The sequence below is a fragment of the Protobothrops mucrosquamatus genome, unplaced genomic scaffold (genome assembly GCF_001527695.2).
Source record: "Protobothrops mucrosquamatus isolate PMUCROS unplaced genomic scaffold, P.Mucros_1.0 scaffold_101, whole genome shotgun sequence".
Taxonomy (NCBI): domain Eukaryota; kingdom Metazoa; phylum Chordata; class Lepidosauria; order Squamata; family Viperidae; genus Protobothrops; species Protobothrops mucrosquamatus.
Window position 1 is genome coordinate 104,459 of NW_015386177.1, and position 25,530 is coordinate 129,988.

The 25,530-nt window shown below is 45.2% G+C and overlaps 2 protein-coding genes across 2 annotated transcripts; one reads left to right on the top strand and one right to left on the bottom strand.

The window, feature by feature from the left end:
- Positions 1–14,634: 14,634 nt before the first annotated feature.
- GPR19 (G protein-coupled receptor 19) lies at positions 14,635–15,888 on the top strand. Its single transcript, XM_015815429.1, has one exon. It carries the CDS (start codon positions 14,635–14,637, stop codon positions 15,880–15,882), a length of 1,248 nt encoding a protein of 415 aa, XP_015670915.1. The 3' UTR covers positions 15,883–15,888.
- A 2,736-nt stretch (positions 15,889–18,624) lies between these two features.
- Positions 18,625–25,312, bottom strand: CREBL2 (cAMP responsive element binding protein like 2). The gene is made up of 4 exons (XM_015815440.1): positions 25,298–25,312; positions 23,593–23,790; positions 21,724–21,871; positions 18,625–19,033 (listed from the first exon to the last, which is right to left on the bottom strand). The coding sequence occupies exons 1-4, from the start codon at positions 25,310–25,312 to the stop codon at positions 19,029–19,031; spliced, it is 366 nt and encodes a 121-aa protein (XP_015670926.1). The 3' UTR covers positions 18,625–19,028.
- Positions 25,313–25,530: the final 218 nt, after the last annotated feature.

A 25,530-nucleotide genomic window follows, 5' to 3' on the forward strand; every position in this document is an offset into this window, starting at 1 on the left:
AGTGTAAATCCTGCGTTGTATATTCTGCTTTACATTTTGTCATGAAATCACTGGTTTTGGAAGAATATCATGATGGTACAATATAATACAGGGGTCTTCAAACTTGGCCCTTTTAAGACTTGTTCCCTTCCATCTAGCCCGTTATTGGTTCTAGCATATTGATAGCATCTCACTCCAGAGTTTGGGATGCACTCCCACCAACATCCTATCAACAAGATGAATGTGGGGACACCGTTCCAAGGCTATGGCCTTGCTCAGGGGTCTTCAAACTTGGCCCTTTTATGACTTGTGGACTTCAACTCCCAGAATTCCTCAGCCAGGCACGCGTGCCTGGCTGAGGAATTCTGGGAGTTGAAGTCCACAAGTCATCAAAGGGCCAAGTTTGAAGACCCCTGAGCTAGCTCCTTGACAGTCTCAACTAGAGGTAAACCAACAAAAAAGACTGTCTCCTGATTGCAGGTCCTTCACTCAGGTGACCAAAATAGTTTCAATCCCATATCCCAGCTACAGATCCAGGTGACCTACAGGGACCATACCATCCAGATAGGTTGGCAAAGCCATCCCTTTTTAAACTGTGAACCTCAACCGATGGGTTTCTCAGCGTAAGCTATTCCACATGTTTAATTTTAGATATAAATATAATAATAATAATAATAATAATAATAATAATAATAATAATAATAATTAATAATAATAATAATAATAATAATAATAATAGTAAAGTTGGAAGGGACCTTGAAGGTCATCTAGTCCAACCCCCTGCTCAGGCAGGAAACCCTATACCATTTCAGACAAAGGGCTGTCCAGTCTCTTCTTAAAAACTTCCAGTGTTGGAGCATTCACAGCTTCTGGAGGCAGGTTGTTCCACTGGTTAATTGTTCTGACTGTCAGGAAGTTTCTCCTTAGTTCCAGGTTGCTTCTCTCCTTGATTAGTTTCCATCCATTGCTTCTTGTCCTGCCTTCAGGGGCTTTGGAGAATAGCTTGACTCCCTCTTCTTTATGGCAACCCCTGAGATATTGGAAGACTGCTATCATGTCACCCCTTGTCCTTCTCTTCATTAAACTAGACATGCCCAATTCCAGCAACCGTTCCTTGTATGTTTAATAATAATAATAATAATAATAATAATAATAATAATAATAATAATAATAATAATAATAATAATAATAATAATAATAATAATAATAATAATAATAATATAATAATAGTAAAGTTGGAAGGGACCTTGAAGGTCATCTAGTCCAACCCCCTGCTCAGGCAGGAAACCCTATACCATTTCAGACAAATGGCTGACCAGTCTCTTCTTAAAAACTTCCAGTGTTGGAGCATCCACAACTTCTGGTGGCAAGCTGTTCCACTGGTTAATTGTCCTCCCTGTTAGGAAGTTTCTCCTTAGCTCTAGGTTGAATCTCTCCTTGATGAGTTTCCATCTGTTGCTTCTTGTCCTGCCTTCAGGTGCTTTGGAGAATAGCTTGACTCCCTCTTCTTTGGGGCAGCCCCTGAGATACTGGAAGACTGCTATCTTGTCCCCCCTCGTCCTTCTCTTCATTAAACTAGACATAACCAATTCCAGCAACCGTTCCTTGTATGTTTTAGCCTCCAGTCCCCTGATCCTCTTTGTTGCTCTTCTCTGCACTCTTTCTAGAGTCTCAGCATCTTTTTTGCATCGCGGTGATGTATGACAGGCCGCTGCTTGGAATATTTGTTTAATGCTTTCCACTTGCTTTCTGATGATGGGGGGGTTATGAATTAAACACTCTTCCTTCCGTAGGTCAGCTCACTGAAAGATCTGGAGAGCAGGCTTGGCAGTTGTAAACATTTGTAACCCCAGATGACCCCCTCATTTCTGACTCCACCCAAGTTCCTGGCAGGTGTTCAAATCTCCTGGCAAAAGCTTCAGACATCCGCAGTGATGGATGCCAACGGATTGTTTTGTCTGTAGATGTGGCAGAGAGACGAGGAGGAAGTTCAGAATTGGCTGCCCTGTTGATATGTCCCTCACAAAATACGAAAATCCACACCTTCTCCGCCAGGAATTTACCAGAATTAGATTTCTGCAAAATAACACTGCTTCCCGGGATGTTGTTTGTCTTCCTAACCTTTTGTCTGTGGCCTCACGCGGATTTCAAATGTTGGCCACAGCAGGAATGGTTAGACTTGTCTTGGAATGGTAGCTACAAGAGACAAAGGGAATTAGAGGAAAGAAGGGAAGGAAAGGGAAAGGAAGGAAAGGAAAGGAAAAGAAGGGAAGGGAAAGGGAAGGGAAGGAAGAAAGGGAAGGGAGGGGAAGGGAAGAAAGGAAAAGAAGGGAAGGGAAAGGAAAGAAGGAAGGAAAAGGGAAGGGAGGAAAGGAAGGGAAGAAAGGAAAAGAAGGGAAAGGAAAGGAAAGAAAAGGAAAGGAAAGGAAAAGAGGGGAAGGAAGGAAAGGAAGGAAGGGAAGGGAAGAAAGGAAAAGAAGGGAAAGGAAAGGAAAAGAAAAGGGAAGAAAGGAAAGGAAGGAAGGGAAGGGAAGAAAGGAAAAGAAGGGAAGGGAAAGGAAAGAAAAGGAAAGGAAAAGAGGGGAAGGAAGGAAAGGAAGGGAAGGGAAGAAAGGAAAAGAAGGGAAAGGAAAGGAAAAGAAAAGGGAAGAAAGGAAAGGAAGGAAGGGAAGGGAAGAAAGGAAGGGAAAGGAAAGAAAAGGAAAGGAAAAGAGGGGAAGGAAGGAAAGGAAGGAAGGGAAGGGAAGAAAGGAAAAGAAGGGAAGAAAGGAAAGAAAGGAAGGGAAGGGAAGAAAGGAAAAGAAGGGAAGGGAAAGGAAAGGAAAGGAAAGGAAAGGAAAAGGGAAAGGAAGGAAGGGAAGAAAGGAAAAGAAGGGAAGGGAAAGGAAAGGAAAGGAAAAGAAGGGAAGGAAGGGAAGGAAAAGAAGGGAAGGGAAGGGAAGAAAGGAAACGGAAGTGAAGGAAAGGAAGGAAGGGAAGGGAAGAAAGGAAGGGAAAGGAAAGGAAAAGAGGGGAAGGAAGGAAAGGAGGGAAGGGAAGGGAAGAAAGGAAAAGAAGGGAAAGGAAAGGGAAGGGAAAGGAAAGGAAAGAAGAAAAGGAATAGAGTTGCTGTGCTTGAATCAGATGGCTAAAAGATTAACCTCTCCTCCTTTCTACATAATGTTGATAAGCCAGCTAGATAAAACATCGCAGTCTCCCTGATCAGAAGGGGAGGCCCAGCAACACTCAGTTCAAACAGATGATACAACTAAGGATTTCTCTGCAGGATCACTCAAACCGGACTGGGCAGCCAATGATGGTTTGATTGCATGAGCCCCTCTGATCTGACTTGCCTTTTATACGAACGAACGGTGAAGACTTTCCCCCTGATCCAGAGCTCCAGAAAAATCAGAAGCTATGTCCACAGTATAAAACGTTTTCAAATGGAAAAAAACAAGCGTCTGCCCTAGCTCTAGATTAAGTTAATCTGTTCATAATTATCCCTGTTGGCTTCCAATTCTGGAGTGCAGATTTTAAAATAAATCCCTTTTTTTTTAAATGTTAATCAGTAGCGACATCTCATTTCAAGCAGGAAGTTGCTGAGAAGGAACGAGGGAGAGGAGAGGAAAGTTCTCCCTGGAAAGGAAACAGTATTTAAACTTTCTAAATCAGAAAATAAGTAAAAGAAGAAAATAACAAATGAACGAGGAGAAGGAAAGTGTTATAAGAAAATAAAAAAATCATTTAAGGAAGAATGGTTCCTCTGCATACAACTTATTATGCAGTGCAAATAATAATTAATTTCTAAGGGGGCCCAAATGTTGATAAAAATAACCAATTAGTAGAGGTTAAAAAGCAAATAGTCTTTTTTAATTTCTTTTTTTTAAATCTTTTTTCTTTTTCTTTGTTTTTCATTTTTTTTCTCTTTCACATGTACAAACAACAATCAGCCACAAAAAGTGGAGATCGTAGTATTAAATTTTCAGCTTAAGACAAAAACCTATACTGTACACAAATATTTTGACGTAATTTACAGTTGTTTATCAATGCTGTATTTAGTTTTGGATGTAAAATAGAAACCACCTTATGCTTGTTAATATTGATATTTCCAGGTCACAGTCAACGCTGACGTACAGGTAGTTCTCAACTTACGACAGTAATGGAGCCCAGAAAGTCTTACGTCGAGACAAACAGGTGACCAACCTGATTTTATAACCGTTTTTCTAGTGGGCATTAAGTAAATCAATGGTGTTTTTCATTCTGGGACGTTTCCTGCAAAAAAACCCCACCACATTTTAAATTTCATCACATGACCACAGAATATTGCAACTGGTTGTAAAGTTGAGCCAGCGGCCAAGTGCTCCAAATGCAGTCACAGGACCTGCTTTGACAGGTGCTGCCATCGTAACTCCAGATCCAGGTCGTAAATACCTTTTGGGAGGTCCGTGGTAACTTTGAATGGTTAATAAGTGAGCAGTCGTTAAGTAAGGACTAATATTTAGCCTCTTTTTCTCTTTCTTTAAAAGGTTTAAGCTATCTAAATATCAGTGTGTTAATAATTGTTAGAGAACGCAGTACAAACATAACTTTATCTAAATAGTATGCTATTTCTTATATCTTATAATATAATAAAACAGCTGTAAAAAAATAAAATAAATATTACATAACTTAGAGCAGTGTTTCTCAACCTCAGTCCCTGTGGATTTCAGTTCCCAGCATGCTACCTGGGAAATTCTGGAAGTTGAAGTCAGTTCTTCTTAAAGAATGCCATGGGGAGTTTTGGGAGCTAGGTCCACACACCTCAAAGTTGCTGACGTTGGAAAACATTGACATATAGAGGATTATAAAACGATGGATTTTAGGGGAAAGGATAGGGTGTTTTCTCCAATTCTCATCATAGCAGGAAAGGAAAGATAAAGATAAAGGAGAAATTTCCTGAGAATTAGAACCAGTGGAACCACCTGCCTCCAGAAGCGGTGAATGCTCCAACACTGGAAGTTTTTAAAAGGAGTCTGGACAGCTATTTGTCTGAAATGGTATAGGGTTTCCTGGCTGAGCAAGGGGGTTGGACTAGATGACCTCCAAGGTCCCTTCCAACTCTGTTATTCTGTTATTCAACTAAAAAGAATTAGTTCTTCTCCATGGAAGAGAGGGTGGAAATTCCTACCTAAGCAGAATGATGGCCCCAAACCTGAATAGCTTTTAAGAGCATCGGGCATATTTGTCAAGATTTTCTCTGGAATAGCAATCAGTCTCCTGGTGGGAACATAAATGTCTCTAACGTACTAAGATGATACTACTTCCTTGCTATCCTGGTGTGACATCACTGAGCAGTGTGTTCTGCCTTTGTCCCTGACCAGCCCAAGGCATCAATGATTCTTCATGGTGTTGGGCAAGATTAATGATTGTCAGGCTTCTGAGCTGGCACAGCAATAAATCTCACCTTTTCTGATACTCATCACCCACGTGCAGAAACAGCAGCAGGAAAGGATAGATAACACACAACCAGGCCAGTTGCTTTACTTCCAGCAAGGTAAAAACTCTGGATTAAATCCAATTACGTAGTTACTCCTTCGACTTACAAGAGTTCACTTAGTGACGTTTGAAGTCACAACGGCACTGAAAAAAGTGACTTAGGACCCATTTTCGTACTTAGGAGCCCTGCAGCATCCCCAATGGTCACGTGATTTACTGGCTGGGGGATTCTGGGAGTTGAAGTCCACAAGTCTTAAAGTTGCCAAGGTTGAGGATCATGTTGCAGGATCCAATCTGGGTCAGTCACCAGGACTAGAAGCGTAGTCTTCTGAGCTTTTAGATTTGTGTGGACCCACATCCTCAGTGGCGTTCTCTCTACTGGAAGGTAGAGATGAATTTCCATTGTCTCAGTGTCAACCCCAAGGGTTACATTCCTAATAAGTAGGGCCAATCGCCAGGAAAGTTGGACTAGATGACCTTCAAGGTGCCTTCTAACCCTATCGTTCTGTAGTCTGGCTTCCTCTTTTATCCAGACATGTAAATGGTTAAAGACTATAATTAAGTATCTCCAGACAGTTGAATAACGGTGTGGTGGGACTTTTTGTTGTCACTCTGAGCAGACACTAAACAAATGGTTGTAACCTGAGCATTACCTGCACAAAGCTTAATTAGTCTATTCAAGCTTGGCTAGTCAGAGTTGAACCCTTTTTTTTCCTGTCTCCAGACCTTTTTCCATCACTTCATCCTGTTCACAAAGGATCATGGGGTTTTCTGAGGAGCCATCTTTATTTTCAACACAGTTGCCTAAGCTGAAATCTTTTGGAGCAAATCTTTCTGGCCGTCTGGGGGTGGTTTGAGAGTTTAAAAAGACAGCACAATTCAATCTCTACCCCTTTTGCACCCGAGTGCCGTGCATACACATATAAAGAGGGCGGGCTTCAATTGCACACGTGCATCTGCCATTTGCCTCTTTGACACACACACACAGACACCCCGCAAATGCCACCGTGGCTTGCCCAGAGTGGGTCTCACGTATGCCCCGTTTCATGCAGGCCCGTTTGCACAAACGCAGGGCAGAAAGTTGCACTTTGCCATCCAATCACAACATTATATAGTGTTATCTGACTCATTAAATAAGAGGGGGGGGTGTCTTTCTGTGCCCAGGGCCGTTATTTTGCCTTTGGGGAAGGGGCCTCTCTCCTGCAACGTCCTGCTTGTTCCTTATAGGATGGCAAACAAAATAACTGCATCTTTCCTGGAGGCTAAAATGTACGGAGAACGGCTGTGGGACTTGGATTTGGCTAGTCTAAAGAAAAGAAGGAACAAAATCGAGGAACAAAATATCCCGTACGCAGAAAGTTAAAAAAAAAAAAAAGGATTTCCTGTAAGCCAACCAACGTAACTGAGCTCCAGTCTTCCTTTGGATTTAATGAACAGTCCTGCAGCTTCACCTGGTGGATCCACAGATAACTGTACAATGCTGACTTTTCCATCAGGTTTTTTTTTTTGTTTTTTTTTGCCACATTTGTACTTTTGTTTCTTCTTCTGATTCTACTTCTTCTTTCTCTTTCTCTTTCTCCTCCTCCTCTCCTTGGCATTTATTGGCAAGTTCCTGATTATCAAAGGCCAAATCAGAAGGATGGGAGATCATCAGAATGGATGTCCCACCACATCCCTCTTTTGTATATGGAGTCTGGGAGGTGCTTTTCTTGGGTTTTTTTTCCTTGAAAACATTCTGCTTCTCAGATTTGCCTGAAAAACGAGGACACCTGAAAATCTTGACCAAGTATATACCCTGTTAAGAAATTCAATCCTCAAAGCACAATCTGAGATGCCCCTCGCCCAAAAAAACAGAGATGATGGGAAACTATAGGGCAAAGCAGGGCAAGTGAAATAATAATAATAATAATAATAACAACAACAACAACAACATCCTGCGACGATATCTGTAATATTATCAAACATCCACATCTGCCTATCCCAGGTCCTTGGGAAGGACTCGATAGGTAGACAAAATGCCAAATTCAGTCTGAACATCTGGCTGACTGTGCGATGATCCATAATAATAATAATAATAATAATAATAATAATAATAATAATAATAATAATAATAATAAAATAATAATAATAATAATAATAATAATAATAAAAAAAAAGTTGGAAGGGACCTTGGAGGTCATCGAGTCCAACCCCCTGCTCAGGCAGGCAACCCTATACCATTTCAGACAAACGGCTGTCCAGTCTCTTCTTAAAAACTTCCAGGGTTGGAGCATTCACCACTTCTGGAGGCAGGTTGTTCCACTGGTTAATTGTTCTAAATGTCAGGAAGTTTCTCCTTAGTTCCAGGTTGCTTCTCTCCTTGGTTAGTTTCCATCCATTGTTTCTCGTCCTGCCTTCAGGCACTTTGGAGAATAGCTTGACTCCCTCTTCTTTGGGGCAGCCCCTGAGATACTGGAACACTGCTATCCTGTCCCCCCTCGTCCCTCTCTTCATTCAACTAGACAGACCCAATTCCAGCAGCCGTTCCTTTAGCAAATAAATAAGAGTTTAACCTAGAAGCCTGGTTGTTTTCCTGGATCTGGAGAAATGCCGTCTCCTCGCCGTTCCTGCTTTCCCCCCCTCTTCCACTCTTATGGGGGGGGCAGGGCGACGGGGGCTAAAGAAAACCATCCCCTTCAACAATCCCTCGGCTCCATGGCAACCAGGACGTCAGCATGAGACGGCAGCTGGATGCCATCTGAGTCTCTCCTTCCTTGTGATCGGAAGAGTTGGAGGCGAAAGGGATGGAGCCAGGCCGCCTGCAAGATGAGAGGCAGAACCACGGCCAGGAGGAGGGAGCCTTTCCCCTTGGGGGGGATGGCAAAGGTAAGAGTGGGGTGGGGGTTTTTGAGGTGAACGGAGTTCAGTTGGAGGGGGGCTGCCGTTCTTGGCCCATGAGGGCCAGGCGAGAAGCCGTGGGTGGGAGCTCCTTAGAAAGGGATCCAACCTGGAACTAAGGAGGGATTTCCTGACAATAAAAACAATCAATCAATGGAAAAGGTTGACTCCGGGAGTTGTGGTGCTCCATCACGGGAGACCTTCAAGATTGGACAGCCGGTGGTCTGGGAGGCAATAAGGTCTCTTGCCTTGGATAGGGGGGCTGGACTAGAAGACCTCAAAGGTCCCATCCAGCCCTGTGAGTCTAGGATTCTATGAATCTCAGGTCTGCCCCGGGAAGGGGCTAATGAAGCCCCCCAAGAGAAGCAACAGTTTGAGGTCCCTTAGGAATGGCCGTCCTTGGGAGAGTCTGACGCTGTCCATGGTGCTGCAAGTCCCTCGTTTACCCACAGCATGAATGGCCTCCAACGAGGCGGGGGGAGCTGGTCAATTCCCCCCCCCTCGGGTATTACAGGCAAGTTCCCCCTAAGAGCTGAGAATGTATGCACATAAATTTGAGGGCTGGCTGTTGAGTGCAATGGGCTTTTTCTTGAGTAGCATTTTTTTTTTTAAAGAAAAGAGATGGGGGGGCGAGTTTTAATTTAGCTCTATGGGGAAGGAGCCACGTGACTCGTCTCCCATGTGATCCGCTTTAGGAGTTTGCAAGGGGTGTCAGCACCCAGTTCTAAGCCAAATCTCTTATTTCTTTTTCCAGGGCGAGAAGGCAGCGCAACATGTTTGACTTTCGTTTAACCCCCGNCAGTCTGAACATCTGGCTGACTGTGCGATGATCCATAATAATAATAATAATAATAATAATAATAATAATAATAATAATAATAATAATAATAATAATAATAATAATAATAATAAAAAGTTGGAAGAGACCTTGGAGGTCATCTAGTCCAACCCCCTGCTCAGGCAGGAAACCCTATACTATTTCAGACAAATGGTTGTCCAGTCTCTTCTTAAAAACTTCCAGTGTTGGAGCACCCACCGCTTCTGGAGGCAGGTTGTTCCACTGGTTAATTGTTCTCACTGTCAGGAAGTTTCTCCTTAAGTTCTAGGTTGCTTCTCTCCTTGGTTAGTTTCCATCCGTTGCTTCTTGTCCTGCCTTCAGGGGCTTTGGAGAATAGCTTGACTCCCTCTTCTTTGGGGCAGCCCCTGAGATACTGGAACTCTGTTATCCTGTCCCCCCTCGTCCCTCTCTTCATTCAACTAGACAGACCCAATTCCAGCAGCCGTTCCTTTAGCAAATAAATAAGAGTTTAACCTAGAAGCCTGGTTGTTTTCCTGGATCTGGAGAAATGCCGTCTCCTCGCCGTTCCTGCTTTCCCCCCCTCTTCCACTCTTATGGGGGGGGGCAGGGCGACGGGGGCTAAAGAAAACCATCCCCTCCAACAATCCCTCAGCTCCATGGCAACCAGGACGTCAGCATGAGACGGCAGCTGGATGCCATCTGAGTCTCTCCTTCCTTGTGATCGGAAGAGTTGGAGGCGAAAGGGATGGAGCCAGGCCGCCTGCGAGATGAGAGGCAGAGCCACGGCCGGGAGGAGGGAGCCTTTCCCCTTGGGGGGGATGGCAAAGGTAAGAGTGGGGTGGGGGGTTTTGAGGTGAACGGAGTTCAGTTGGAGGGGGGCTGCCGTTCTTGGCCCATGAGGGCCAGGCGAGAAGCCGTGGGTGGGAGCTCCTTAGAAAGGGATCCAACCTGGAACTAAGGAGGGATTTCCTGACAATAAAAACAATCAATCAATGGAAAAGGTTGACTCCGGGAGTTGTGGTGCTCCATCACGGGAGACCTTCAAGATTGGACAGCCGGTGGTCTGGGAGGCAATAAGGTCTCTTGCCTTGGATAGGGGGGCTGGACTAGAAGACCTCAAAGGTCCCATCCAGCCCTGTGAGTCTAGGATTCTATGAACCTCAGGTCTGCCCCGGGAAGGGGTTAATGAAGCCCCCCAAGAGAAGCAACAGTTTGAGGTCCCTTAGGAATGGCCGTCCTTGGGAGAGTCTGCCGCTGTCCATGGTGCTGCAAGTCCCTCGTTTACGCACAGCATGAATGGCTTCCAACAAGGCGGGGGGGGGGGCTGGTCAATTCCCCCCCTTGGGTATTACAGGCAAGTTCCCCCTAAGAGCTGAGAATGTATGCACATAAATTTGAGGGCTGGCTGTTGAGTGCAATGGGCTTTTTCTTGAGTAGCTTTTTTTTTTTTAAAGAAAAGAGATGGGGGGGCGAGTTTTAATTTAGCTCTATGGGGAAGGAGCCACGTGACTCGTCTCCCATGTGATCCGCTTTAGGAGTTTGCAAGGGGTGTCAGCACCCAGTTCTAAGCCAAATCTCTTATTTCTTTTTCCAGGGCGAGAAGGCAGCGCAACATGTTTGACTTTCGTTTAACCCCCGGCGGGCCGACATCCAGATGTAGAGCGACGGTGAATGTTGGAACTGGTCTCCAAAATGAAATGGGCCCCCGCAACCAAAATTCTCCATGGGGAACTTGGCTGAGTTTGGGATTATGCTTGGAAACAGGTAGGGGGCTCATTCTGCGTTCTTCCTTCTGGGAAGTGGGTGATTGGATCAGGGGAAACCATTCAAAATTTAATTTTAATGTTCTTTTTCTTGGGACCTTGCTAGTGTGGCTACAGGATCAATGGTAGACATTTAAATAAAAAAAATGAAATCAGTTCAGCCACCTCACATCCTTTTAGCTACCAGTTATTCTTCTCATTAGAACAGCCAGTGGCCCAGGTTCTTTCTGCATTCTGTAGATGGTGAGGCTCTATCTAGGTTTGTGGGTCTGCAGTTTGCAACTACAGGATCAAAACTGGCACATCAAATATCTCTTGTGGCAAGTCTGGAAAGGAGATTTGTGCAAAAGGGTGGACACTAATCAAGAAACACAATATTGATGTCAGTGGACCAATAGTCTGGATTCATGCCGATATTCAGTACTGTGACTGCCTACCACTGAACATGGTGGCATGGAGAACTCCAGGACTGAACACTCAACAGACAATTATTCCTAAATGTAAAAGCAGAAAGAGAAATAAATGAGGAATATGCACATTGAATTGAGAGAAAATAGAAAGAAAGCCACAGACCATGAAAGACAGTGGATGATAGAATAGAATAACAGAATTGGAAGGGACCTTGGAGGTCATCTAATCCAACCCCCTGCTTAGGCAGGAAACCCTATACCATTTCAGACAAATGGCTGCTGTCCAGTCTCTTCTTAAAAACTTCCATTGTTGGAGCATTCACAACTTCTGGAGGCAAGTTGTTCCACTGGTTAATTGTTCTAACTGTCTGGACATTTCTAGTTCTAGGTTGCTTCTCTCCTTGATCCATCCATTAACTTCTTGTCCTGCCTTCAGGTGCTTTGGAGAAAAGGTTGACACCCCCCCCTCTTCTTTGTGGCAGCCCCTCAAATATTAGAATGTTTGTACACCTAAGTATTTTAGACATGGGAATATTTCGATCCAATTTAATCCCTTTTCCATTTAAATTTCATAGAATCAAATGTATTTATTTATTTAATACGCTGCCCATCTTACAATCCAAAATGACCCTATTAAATAGTATAACTTCTTTATTAGTCTGATTTGATTTGATTTGATTTGATTTGATATGACTGATTTGATTCAAGGAGGCGTATACATATGCTGAGATGTTGTTTTAAAGTTAGTATTTAGTACATCATTGATTAAAAAAAAAGATTCGCAGTGTGTTTGGGGAAAAAAATGCAATTAAAGCAAATGCCTTTATAGAGACTCAATGCCTGGAAAATACCCAGTGAAAAATTCTTGATTCTATACATATTTAATATATGGGGTATGCAGCCATAAGGCTTTAGTTGAGTTAGTTGATTTTTAAGAGGAACTCAGAAGGAAATTAAGGAAGGGAAAGACGGTCCGTGGCTAATGGACGAGGGAGAAGACATAGTTTGCCAATATCCCAGTCATGGCTTCCTGGCTGGGCCCTGACTGGTCTTGTGTGCAGGAATGGGACTTGGGTCTGATGCAGAATGGAGCTGCAGCTGCCTTGATTGTAGTTCACAGAAGCAAAACGAAGCAGAGGATAATTCACAGAAGAAAAAGCATTAACTTGGTATCTATGGCATCCTTCATTCTCTCTGATGATGTTACCTAGTTGGGTAATGAAACGTCTGCAAGAAAACCACCAAGCTCAGAGAACACCAATGACCCCACAGTCCTCCTCCTCCTCCTCCTCCCCCTCTCCACAAACCCCACTCCCTTCTAGCACTGATGATGTTACCTAATTTGGGTAATGAGACGTCTGGAAGAAAACCAGCAAGCTGAGAGAGCATCCAGGACTCCACAGTTCAACCCTGAGTTATAGATATTCAGTAAGTTGGTATCTTTTTGAAAGCTCCCTAGGAATAAATGTTCAAACAGAGAGGGCTTTTTTTAACCCACTTCTTCTTATTTTCCCCCCAAAAGATATCTCTGCTTTGGTTCTGAATCTTAAATGCATTGAAATACAGAAAGCATGAAACAGCACATACGTTGGGACAAAACGTCTTGTTCCACTCTGCTGTCTGTCCGTTTGTGTTAGGACTGGATCATGCATTTTTAGGTCCTTATTACATGACACATGCTGGGACTTACTGCAGTTTGAATGTCGTGAAGCCCTTTCAGAAATTAACAAAAGAAACCAATCCTTCGTGCCAAAGTAATGCTTTTTAAGGAAGCTAATTAACCTTTTCATATCCTATTAACTGAAAATAAAGCCAAGTGCTAGGAACCAGGATTCATATCCCTAAATCAATGTATTGAAGACATACCTAATAACCAAAGAGACATTCATTTAAATCCAATCACCAATATAAGAAGGCTGATAAGAACGATATTGTTCTAAAGAAAGGAGATTTATCTCCATCCCTAAAAAGGAGATAAAATGTTGCTAACCCGAATTACACAATTTTGAGGAGTCACTATGGAAAGCAGGGGTCTTCAAACTCGGCCCTTTTATGACTCGTGGACTACAACTCCCAGAATTCCTCAGCCGGCGTGCCTGGCTGAGGAAATCTGGGAGTTGAAGTCCAGGAGTCATAATAAGGGCCGAGTTTGAAGACCCCTGATGTAAAGTGTATTCAATTCTGATTACAATAGAAGTTAGCAGCCCCTATTGCTATGCATGTATTATCCTATTGGATCCAGTCCAACCAGTTCAATCTACCCAGGAGAAACTCTACAGATGCCCCACTTGAGAAAGGTGAAGATGAAGCTCAGAGACCGTGCCTGTTGGTATCTGGCTTGGTCCTTTGGAAAATGTTTGATAGGCTCCATCTTGACTTTTTTCTGGAGGCAAATATATGAAGAACGGTTGCAGAAATTGGGTAGGTCTAGTTTAATGAAAAGGAGGACCAGGGGTGACATGATAGCAGCTTTCCAGTATCTCAGGGGCTGCCCCAAAGAAGAGGGAGTCAAGCTATTCTCCAAAGCACCCGAAGGCAGGACAAGAAGCAACGGATGGAAACTAAGCAAGGAGAGAAGCAACCTGGAACTAAGGAGGAATTTCCTGAGAGTGAGGACAGTCAACACTTAAGCATTGGCCAGATCTGTGACTTAAAAAACTCCTGTATGAGCCATTAGTTGAAGACCATCAGTTCTGGGCTCAGCTCCTTTGTTGGAGGATTCCTTGAGTAGGATCTTGGGTGGGTGAAGCATTTTTTTCCAGATCTGTAATCTTACTCATCTTTTCCAGGAGAGTCATTGCATCCTACCCTGTTTACGTATATCCCGCAATCACTAGGAATGCATGCTACTCAGTTAATCCAGCATGTAACATGTAATGTGTAGCATGTAACTTCTGAAGGTAATCCGTTCCACTGGTTTACTGTTCTCACTGTTAAGGAGAAATCTCCTGATAGAGAGGACAATTAACCAGTGGAACGGCTTGCCTCCAGAAGTTGTGGGTGCTCCATCACTGGAGGTTGTTAAGGAGGGGTCAGGAAGCCATTTGTCTGGAACGGTAGAGGGTCTCCTGCTTGAGTGGTGTGTTGGACTAGAACAGGGGTCCTCAACCTTGGCAACTTTAAGACTTGTGGACTTCAACTCCCAGAATTCCTCAGCCAGCAAAGCTGGGAGTTGAAGTCCACAAGTCTTAAAGTTGCCAAGGTTGAGGACCCCTGGACTAGAAGACCTCCAAGGCTCCTCCCAACTCTTACTCTGTCGTGAAGACGAAGTGATGATTGCTGCTATTCCTTTACTCCTGAAACAACTGATGGGTCTTTCTCTCCATACAGTCCTCTCAGGGAAAGACTGAGTATGCTGCTGTCCCAAGACATGGATCAGCACACTACTCCTCTCCTCACTTCAACCTCAGGTCTCCTGCAACAAAGCCACCCTCAGGCAGAAACCTCCAATCCTTTGGGAAGCCCCGAGGCCACCACCTTGTCCAATGAACCGGGCTTGGAGAAAAACAGTACAGCTTCACAGTACGAGTTGGTGCCTGGAGAAATTATCCTTGTCAGCTTGCTTTGGGGGGTGTTATGGTTCTTCTCCGTCTTCGGAAACTCCCTGGTCTGCCTGGTCATCTACAGGAGCAGGAGGACCCAGTCAACCACCAATTACTTCGTGGTCTCCATGGCCTGTGCAGACTTGCTGATCAGTATTGGATGCACGCCGCTCGTACTGTTCCAGTTGGCCTCCGATGGGTGGACCTACGGGAGCATGATGTGCAAGACCATCAGGTATTTTCAATATGTCACCCCCGGGGTCCAAATGTATGTCCTGCTTTCCATCTGCATCGACAGATTCTACACTATTGTCTACCCGCTGAGTTTCAAGGTGACGAGGGAAAAAGCCAAGAAAATGATTGCGGCCTCTTGGATCTTCAGTGCGGCCTTGATGTCTCCAGTGTTCATTTTTGGGGGCTTGGACAGGGACCGTCACTGCCGGTTTTTCCCTCCCCATTCTTGGGACGGGGCTGTTTATAGCGTCATTCACGTCGTAGTAGCTTTCCTGATTCCATCGGTTCTCATCGTTTTCTTTTACCAAAAAGTCATCAAGCACATTTGGAAGATCGGGAGCGAGGGCAGAACGGTCCGGAGGACGATGAACGTGGTCCCGAGGACCAAGGTGAAAACCATCAAAATGTTCCTGATGTTAAATGCTCTCTTTCTCCTCTCGTGGCTCCCCTTTTACGTGGTTCAGCTTTGGCACCCGTCCGAGACCGACCGTAGGAAAAGCGCCTTGGTTTTTTTGATGGCGACCTGGATATCGTTTAGTTCCTCGGCCTTGAAGCCCATGTTGTACTCGGCGTATAATGCCAACTTCAGGAGGGGGATACGAGAGACTTTCTGTATGTCCGCCATGAAGTGTTACCGGAGTAATGCCTACACCGTCACAACCAGCTCCAAGATGGCCAAGAAAAATTACGTGGGGATCTCAGAATTCCCCACCGCACCAAAAACGGTTTGCAAAGACAGCATGTATGATTCCTTCAACAGAGACGTGAAAGAGAAAAAACTTGCCTGGCCTATTAATTCAAACCCACCAAACACATTTGTGTAATTAACGCCAGTCCTTTCGAAGACTCTTCAGCCTAAACAAACGGGCGAACACTACCACTCCTTTGAACAGATGCCGTTGACACGAAGGATCTCCATATAATGGAGCAGGGAGAATAAATGCTCTGTTTTTATTGAATCTGCTTCTTTTATCTCCGACACTGCGTTGTTTTAAAGCTGCAGACTTCTTTAGAATAATCGTTCCCCGTCAGACACCGACAATTCATTCTTGCTCTCTGCGTTTGAACTTGTAGAGTCAAACCTGACCGATGAGTGTAGATCAGGCCGTTATGTAGAAAGGAATGGATCCAGTAGGAAGTTTGCGATGGAACGCTGGTTTTTCCACACCTGGAAACTGGGTTTGTGTGTTCCAACAGTCCCTAATTTCAGAAATCTTCCCCTGGTAAAGCATTGCGAGAGGCATACCGATAAGGGTCTGGTTGCTGTTCTTCTCATGCTCTGGATCGGTAGACATTAAATCTCAATGAAGAAGAGAATAACTTTATCCTGTCCTGTTATGACCCAGGTCGCCTGGGCAGAGGAAGGCTCCGAAAGAGTCTTCATTGCTGTTAGGTCCACAACAAATGACCCTACAACGGCTGATGAAGCTCCACGCTTTGTGTTCTCGGTGCTGTAGGCTGGCTTAGGTTAAAAACGAGCGAGTCCTCGGTCGTCTCCTTTTCTGTAACTGTCAGCCCCACTTGCCTATTCCAGAGGCCCCGAAGAGCAGCAAAAGAGAGAAATCTCTCAGACCTCCTGGAAATGCTAGAGGGGTCTCCAACCCCCGGTCCGTGGACCGGTACCGGGCCGCAGCATGGCGGCAACCGGTCCACACAAACAAGCAAAGCCCCATCCGTGGGATGCAGGCAGCACACAAAACCACGCACTTTCCGGTCCACGGAAAAACCTTTCTCCACGGAAGCGGTCCCTGGTGCCCAAAAGGTTGGGGGCCTCCATGCTAGAGCACCATTTTTCAACCTTAGCAATTTTAAGGCGTGTGGACTTCAACTCCCAAAATGCCCCAGCCAGCAAAATGTGGTGGCTGGGGTTTTCTGGGAGTTGAAGTCCACCTACCTTAAAGTGGCTAAGGCCGAGAAACGCTGGGATCGAGAGGATTAACCTCTGCCTTTGCCAGCTAAGGCCAGCGTCCCAGGGCCTTGGACTCCAAAACAGGTTTGCAAGGAAGAATTCACTGCTTCTTTGAGGTTTCGCAAATACTGCAATTTATTGTTTAATTCCTTTTAGGAGCTGGGTGGCTTGGCGCCATAGAAGGAAGAAAGTTGCACATTTTACCCACACGCCATACGATCGCTAGAAATCACCATCTTCCTTACAGAAAGGAAACCTTCATTAAAACAGAAGTTTTGTTTTAATACCCTACAAAACTAAGTAGGTTCGCGTTATTTTCTGCGCTATCGGGTTTGGGCGTTCCTGGCATGATGGTGACGTTCTTTTTTCAACCCTGCCCTCTGTCAGTAACCCTTTTAATAAAGGACAGCAAAGGCTTTATTACATCCACTTTAATACCAAAGGGTCTCACAATGATGTAAGCATTTTGTCCCCCTGCAACAAAAATGCACACAGCGTTAGGCTGTAAGTTTCCAATATTATTCCCTTTCCAACACTCAATACTACAGGTACACCGTTCCCGTGGAACGTTCCCGTGGAACGGAAAGTATGAAGCATCCTGGATGCTACATCCATTTGCTGGCCTTTCTCCACAAATTCTCAGGTCCTTCTTACCCTTTCATGTCAAAAGTAGACAATAAGGTCTGTGACCAGGAGAGAAGGCAAGGTGGAGGAAATGGGCAAGCTACTTCTGTTCCCCTCTTTCTCTAGCCAGCTAGGTGGGGTGTGTTCCTTATTAAACTTCTCCATGACTGCATTGAGCAAAAAAAAAAAAAAAAAAAGAGAGAGAGAGAGAAAGATTGAGACAGAGAGAGACAGAGAGAGAGACAGAGACAGACAGAGAGACTACAATGATTTTGTGTGGTACCTATTAATAAGCAGTCTAAGCAAAGGCGCAATCATGCAGGTTTAGAAAATATAAACTAACCACGACACTGAAGAGTTATTTCACTGCTGCTCATATGACTAATTCATCTAATGAGGAAGTCTTGAATTTAGCATTGAACTTAATTCAAATAGTCAACTCGATCCACAGTGGCTGAGGAATTCTGGGACTTGAAGTCCACAAGTCATAAAAGGGCCAAGTTTGAAGACCCCTGATCTAAAACCAATATCTTCACCCCCAAACTGCAGGTAGAGCACCTTCTCTTAAAGAACATAATCTTAAGACTGAGATGACCTGGGAGTCAAGGATTTCACAATTCACAAGTAGAGCCTAAACTTCACTAATTCAGAAACAACAGAAGAAGGAAAAGAGGAAGGTGACATATTGGCCACCTACAGCAAGATATATCAGCATGCGTTACCTCAGTATTTTTCAACCTTGACCACTTGGACTTCACCTACCAGAATTCACATCAATGGCCGTGCTGGTTGGGGAATTCTGGGAGTTGAAGTCCAAGGATCTTAAAATGGCCCAGTTTGAAAAACACTCCACTATATCTCTATCTTTCTCTAATGCAAAACAGGCCATCCCATGAATAATAAAACTCTACTTTTCTATCTGTATAGTATTTTCCTTAAATAAACACTAAATATAGTAAATGATGAAAACAAAATCGAAAGCATAATTATAGGTTAACACAACAAAGGAGAGTTTGGGGGCCCCAATCCCTGGGGGGGGGGAAATCCTTCCCCTTTTTCTCAGCCAGTTCTACCCACAAAATCAACCCCAGAGCGTCTAATACATTTTGGAATAGACTTGGGGCTGGTATAATCTTGGGCCTTTCTTTCTCGGCTTCGGGCAGATATTCCTGCAGACCCAGGAATATTGTTTTATTAGATAAAAACAGATTAAGATGATTTATTTCTGCCCTCTTGCTGTTCGGGCCATTTTGAAAGTCAGCTCAAACTCTCAACTACGGTGCAGCTGAATTGTTGACGCTGTTGAACTGTTGATAGGACCGAGGATGCTCAACTTCACATGAAGTCCATAGATTACTGATTTTTTTTTTAAACAACAACAACAACAGATCATCTTGTTTTTTTGAAATATAGGCTTCAATCTGCTTGGTCTGACCTTCACCCTACGAGAGAAAAGAGACGTGTTTTATGTTAGAGTTTCATGTGGTCAGCCCCCAATTCTGCAAGCAGGGTTGTTTTTTTTATTTATTTATGGCCAACTAAAAATAGGTACAATCCTTGCCCAAGAATCCCCACGTGGGCTGGAAGGAAGAGGCAAGAGAAGGAGCACAGCGTAAACTCGATAGCACGTCAGCTTTTGTTCAGGGCCCACCCCAGGTGCAGATCCAGCTGAAGGCGACACTAGAAGGAAACAGCATCAGGGATGTTGCTCCTGGGGCGCCTGGCGGCAAGCTCAACTCAGGGCCTCAGCCTCCTAGGCATGGGCAGAGGCCAGAGGGGGTCTCCCCTGTATCTCCCCTGTTCCATGTTTAAGGATTAAAACGAGTAAGCTGCATTGAGCTCTTCCAAATAATATGACCTCTGACGGACAAATGCATGCAGCTTTATTCCACCAGGGCTACACGCAACTTTTACAAAATGTTGATGGGTGTGCTTAAGGTTCCAAGGCTGGTGCCATGATTGAGAACTTAAAAAAAACCCCTTGGCAAATAAAGATAATTTCTGTGCGCAGTATCGCTGTCAAGAAAACGGCCCGGACATATCCACAAACTCCCCAGGACCCAAGCTGGACTCGTTCAATGTCTAGCAGGAGATCTACAACCGCCGTGTGAAAAGCTTTTTGCACACGCGTGGAACAAGGAACGTGCAGATTGCCTCAAGGTAATCAGCAGGGCAGGTGGGGGAAAGATCTGTCTTGAGAGCCCGGCAGGGGGTCCCCAACTTACAACCACTTGTCAGTGACCGTCTGAAGTTACAACGGCACACACACAAAAAGCGACTTATGTTTTTTACACTTATGACCGATACAGCATCTCTGTGGTCACAGGATCAAAATCCAGAATACTTGGCGACTGGCCTGTATCAAAAGTGCTTTTTCAAAAGACAGCTAGGCTGTTGTTGTTTTTTTCCCCTTGAGGAAGACATTTCACTTATCATCTAAGAAGCTTCATCGGTTCTGGCAGGATGGTGGGGGCGATGAAAGGGTTAGTTCTGACAGGTTTGGGGGTGGGTGGGTTGGAAGGATCGTATTTCTTTGCAGTCACCTGGCCATTCGTACTCTCCCTGAGAGCTCTTGAGGCCACGGGCAGGTTTATCTGTGTCCATCTTGTCAGAACAAGAAAAAAAGTAGAAAAAATAGTCCAGTTGCCCTTTGGGAAAAAAAGATCTTTGAGACAGCTGTGATCTGGGTGACAGAGAGTCTCCATAGACAACCAGCCTGTCCTTACGAGGGACAGGGTCCAGGGTCCCTTTTTGTGACCTTCTGACACACAAAGCCAATGGGGAAGACAGACTCAATTAACGAGTGTGTTACTAACTGGACAACTGCAGTGGTTCACTTAACAACTGCGAATAAAAGTCATAAAAACCTAACAACTGTGTCACTTTGCAAAGGAAATTTTAAGCTCAACTGCGGTCTATTTGTATATTATTATTATTATTATTATTATTATTATTATTTATTTATTTAAATTTATATACCGCCCTATCTCCCTTACGGGACTCAGGGCGGTGAACAGGCGATAATAAAAATCACAATAAATATTAAATCAAAAGCCTGCTCTAAAATACCCCCTATAAAAACCCCTACCAAAACACAAATCAAAACTACGCCAGGCCGGCCGCATGGAATAGATGGGTTTTCAAGGCTCGGCGGAAGAAACGGGATCTGCCTCTCTCAGCCCACGTGAAAAAAAATGGGATCGTTATGGCCAGAGCAGATCCAGAAACACCAGAAACCCAAACGGGAGGATAAGTTTCAAGAAGGGGAACTCTGCAGGGGCCAGGAGGCCTGGCAAGGTGCCACCCAAAGGGGGTGTGTGTGTCTGGCTTTGGCACGTCCTCAGCCCAGCTGACCCCATTCCAGAAGTGCAGAATCGCTTGTTGTTCTCGGCCATTTTTAAGAGGTGTGAACTTCAGCTCCAGAATTCCACCCACCTTAAAAGTGGCCAAGGTTGAAAACCACGGATCTTGGCCAAAGGAACTTAAGCTGCGGTGCCGGCTATGGCGGCATACGTGGCAAAGAGAAACACCGATAGCAACGGCAACGTTTCCCGTTTCCAAAAGTCCTCGACCTTGGACCATAATGGAACCAGTATTTCCACTGGGAAATATGGGAGTCATAAGTAAGCCGAAGCAGGCAGCCTTTTTTTTGCAGCCATCATAAAGCAAACACGGTGGTCGTAAAGTGTGCCAATTCTTATGGGTGTTTTTTTTTTCCTTCTGGAACTCGGTCAAAAAGGCTGGAAACCAGCAAAAGATCGTGGCCACATGCCTGGAGAAAGCTGCAACCAGCTGTAAAAAAGCCAGCCAGCAGCCAAGCACTCAAAATATGTGACTGTGGGGGCGTGGAGAGTCCCCGAATTCCAGAACTGGGTCATAAGTATCTTTTTTGGGGGGCCTGGACGATGAGTAGAAAGGTCTACTGGTACTCAAGACCACCAAGGAGGTCTGGGAAGGGCTTCAACATAGCCAGACCGCCGTTCTCCTTTGACCACAGCTGGATGGCAGCCACAGGACAACCGTCTCCTAGGAACCAGATTGCGACAAGTTTTTCTTCTTTTTCCTTTTGGCCCCCTGCCCGCCTCTGTCCAGGGCCGTCACGAAGTTAAGGATTGCATAAACTGGAACTTACAGGCACCGTGGCTGTTGGCATCGCTCTTTAGGGCCTTGGCCATCTTGCCCACATTCTGCTGAGGCTTGGTCTGCTCTTCTCCGCTCAGGAGCGCTTTGATCTCAGAGGGGATTTTGCCCTGATCCATCGCCAGGCACCACTGCTTGTACTGGAAGAGAAAGACGGGCCACAAAACAACCATTCAACCGTATGCCCAGGTTTTAGAACAGCCATCCTCGACCCTTTCCGGCTTGGTGGACCTGCAAGGGAGGTGGGTGGGAGAAGGAATGGCTACCACTCGTGTGTGCGCACGCCTCCATTTGCGCGAGCGGTTGGCACATGCGTCTGCCGCTCGCACAAATGGACTTGCACACGTGCATGTACTCGCATGTGCAGGGGGAACTGTGTCCGTGCGCACTCCCCCACCGGTTCTGCGGCCCGGTTCCGAACAAGCCACGGCCCGGTAGTAAGTTACAACCCTGGGAGGGGGTTGGGGACCCCTGAGTTAGAGAAATTCTGGCTTCCTTCTCCCCCCCATTCCCTACTGTGGTCTGGATCAGAGGTCCCCAACCTTTTGGGCTCCAGGGAGAGGTTTTTCCGTGGACCGGAGGGTGCGTGGTTTTGTGTGCTGCCTGCATCCCACGGATGGGGCTTTGTTTGTACGGCCCGGTAGCTGGCATGCCACGGACTGGGGGTTGGGGACCCCTGGTTTAGAACTTTGAGGTTCCCAGGATCGTAGAAGGCATTTACTGATCCTTTGTTGTAAGCTTGGAATAAATTGTAAATCAGCCCAAATAAATCCAGGTTTCGGCATTCTGCACAACTTCATGAGCTATCAGAGCAAGAGTCCACCAAGGACTCAACATCCTGCAAAGTTATGTGCCCTTCTTTGGAGCAAGCAGCAGGAACAAGGAAACAGACGCGAGAGTGTAAATGTTGAAAAGGCACCTATGTAAAAATGTAGGAAGATCTGCACAGTGTCTGCCTGACGCTACATTCTGCTTTTTTCTGACACTGAATATCAGCTACCGCCATCCAGGACCTTTAACGGTCAAAGCCAGCACAATCGGCAAATCACGACTTTCATTTATCTTTAATTTTCAAGAAGCCCCATTCAGCTTTTTGAGAAACTGTCCTCGTGGCCACTCACACAGTAAACATGCAGAGTGACAACAAACTAAAACTTCTGCCCTAGTTCTCAGGTGTTCTTCCTTGAGCAGGCTTCCTCAGCCATGAAAGCCTTGGAGACAAAAACGGTCTCAGCAGCTTCCCATTTTCAAGATGTCCCAACAACAACAACTGTTGGAAGCCCTGGCCACGGGGCCCACCGGATGCACCGCAAGTTGAGCTGCCCAGCTCCGGGCCCAGGGAACAACAAGGCAGGGCTGATGCCTCTTCCCCACAGGCTATCAGTGGCTCCAGCTGCTTGACCCTTGAGTCCAAAATGCTAGGAGTTCATCAAGACCTCTACAATTCGATTTTAATTCGATTTTAAAACAAACTATTTATTTATTATTGTGGTTTTTAGTATCGCCTGTTCACCGCCCTGAGTCCCGCAAGGGAGATAGGGTGGTATATAAATTTAATAAATAAATAAATATAAATTTAATAAATAAATAAACTGTGTGCGTTGTTGCCTGTGATCACACTGCATGGGAAGCAGAGAAAGTTTGCTAGTGTAACACCTGGCAGGATCTCTGTTTAGGGAAGTCAACTGGGTTGTGGGTAACCAAGTGGCCAAGCTATGCAGGAATAATGGGGAATTTGAACTACCCCAACATCAACTAGGAATCAAACTCCGTGGCGACCAATTGCACCTCAGCGAGAAAACTCAGGAACTTAAAAAAGAAAAAAAACTTTGGGAAAAGAGAAAAGGGAAGAGGCAATTACCATTTCCAGTTCTTCTCTAAGAGCACAGATGGCTCTTTCGCGGCTTGAAACCAGCTCTTCCAGATACTGGTACCTCAGTTTCTTCCTCGCTCGGCATTCCCTAGCGCTCTGCCGGCTTCTCTCGAGTTTGGCTTTCAAATCTATTTTAGCTGGCTTACGGCCCCGTTTCCCCGGTTTCTTCACTTTTCCACCACCTACCTGGAAGAAGGAAAAAAAAAAGGTAACAAAATCTGTCAGGAAGGATGTCCACAGACAGGTTTCTCTGGAACGACTGCTATGAAAAAAACAAACCAACTGGACATTAGAAACCAACTGGGAGGGAGGCAGATTTGAGCAGTCCAGCGACAAGCCAGCCTTGCGGGAAACATGAACCGTTTATTCCGCTTTAATCTAGACCAGCGTTTCTGTCGACATAATGTTGTTTATCAGCAACATTATGTCGACTTGGATTCCCAGAATTCCCTAGCTGACTGAGGAAGTTGCCGAGATGATGATGATGATGATGATAAAATAATAATAATAATCTTCCATCCTGCGACAGTCTCTGTAATACCATCAAACCTCCACATCTGCCTATCCCAGGTCCTTGGGAAGGACTCGATAGGTAGACAAAAATGCCAAATCCAGTCTGAACATCTGGCTGACTGTGCGATGATCCATAATAATAATAATAATAATAATAATAATAATAATAATAATAATAATAATAATAATGGCTCAACAGGAGGATAAAAATGCCAAATCCAGTGTGAACATCTGGCTGACTGTGTGATGATCATCAATAATAATAATAATGATGATAATGATAATGATGATAATAATAATAATAATAATAATAATAATAATAATAATAATAATGGCTCAACAGGAGGATAAAAATGCCAAATCCAGTCTGAACATCTGGCTGACTGCGTGATGATCATCAATAATAATAATAATGATGATAATGATAATGATGATAATAATAATAATAATAATAATAATAATAATAATAATAATAATAATAATAATAATGGCTCAACAGGAGGATAAAAATGCCAAATCCAGTGTGAACATCTGGCTGACTGTGCAATGATCAACAATAATGATGATGATGATGATGATGATGATGATGGAAGGGACTGAGATTGAGTCCCTGAGATTGAAAAACCCTGGTCTAAACCAAGACCCTAATTTTTATTTTATTTTTAAAAATTCTGCCTCTGTTGTTTGAAACGTTGAAGATCCTGACTGTCTCCTGACTCGCCTGGAGGGAATATTTATCCATTTTAAAAGCAGGGAACGGATTCCTCCCTGCAGATCCAGGGGGGGTGGGGGATGGCAGGAGAAAGGCCCAGAGGCTTCTGCTCAGCACACAAAGTCGCTCCTTCCTTCCGGGTGAAAAATCCCCAGGGCTGGTTGGAGAAGAGCCCGCCCTCTTAATCCGTGGACGAGGCACCACCAAGAAATCCCGGGGCTGCTGACCGAGAGGAGGCCCTTCCCTTTGCTTCTTTATTTGGGAAAACTTGATGTCCTAAATCCCTTTGCCCGGCGAAGGCCCAGGGCCTGTCAAAACCGAAGCAGGGAGCGCCCGGGGACGATTCGGATGGGAGACCACTAAGAAATCCCAGGTCCAAAGCAACCCGGAAGAAGGCGGCAAACCTTCGGAAGCCTCCCCCCACTCCACTCCTCCCACCCGGCAGCCCCCCCCCCGAACCCCGCTTACTCTGCTCTCGTCCATCAGGCCGCTGGGAGGGTCTCCGCCGCCGCCGCCGCCGGCTAATCCGGATCCGGGCGCCGAGGGGAGCCGCGCAGGCCCTCCATAGCAGGCCGCCGGCTGCTTCCCGTCTCCAGGACGCGGCCTGGAGGAGTCCCCGGAGCATCTCGGGAGGTGTAGTTCCGGCCCCGCCCCTCCTCGGCCAGAAAGAGAGGGCGCTTCCGGCGACGGACTACATCTCC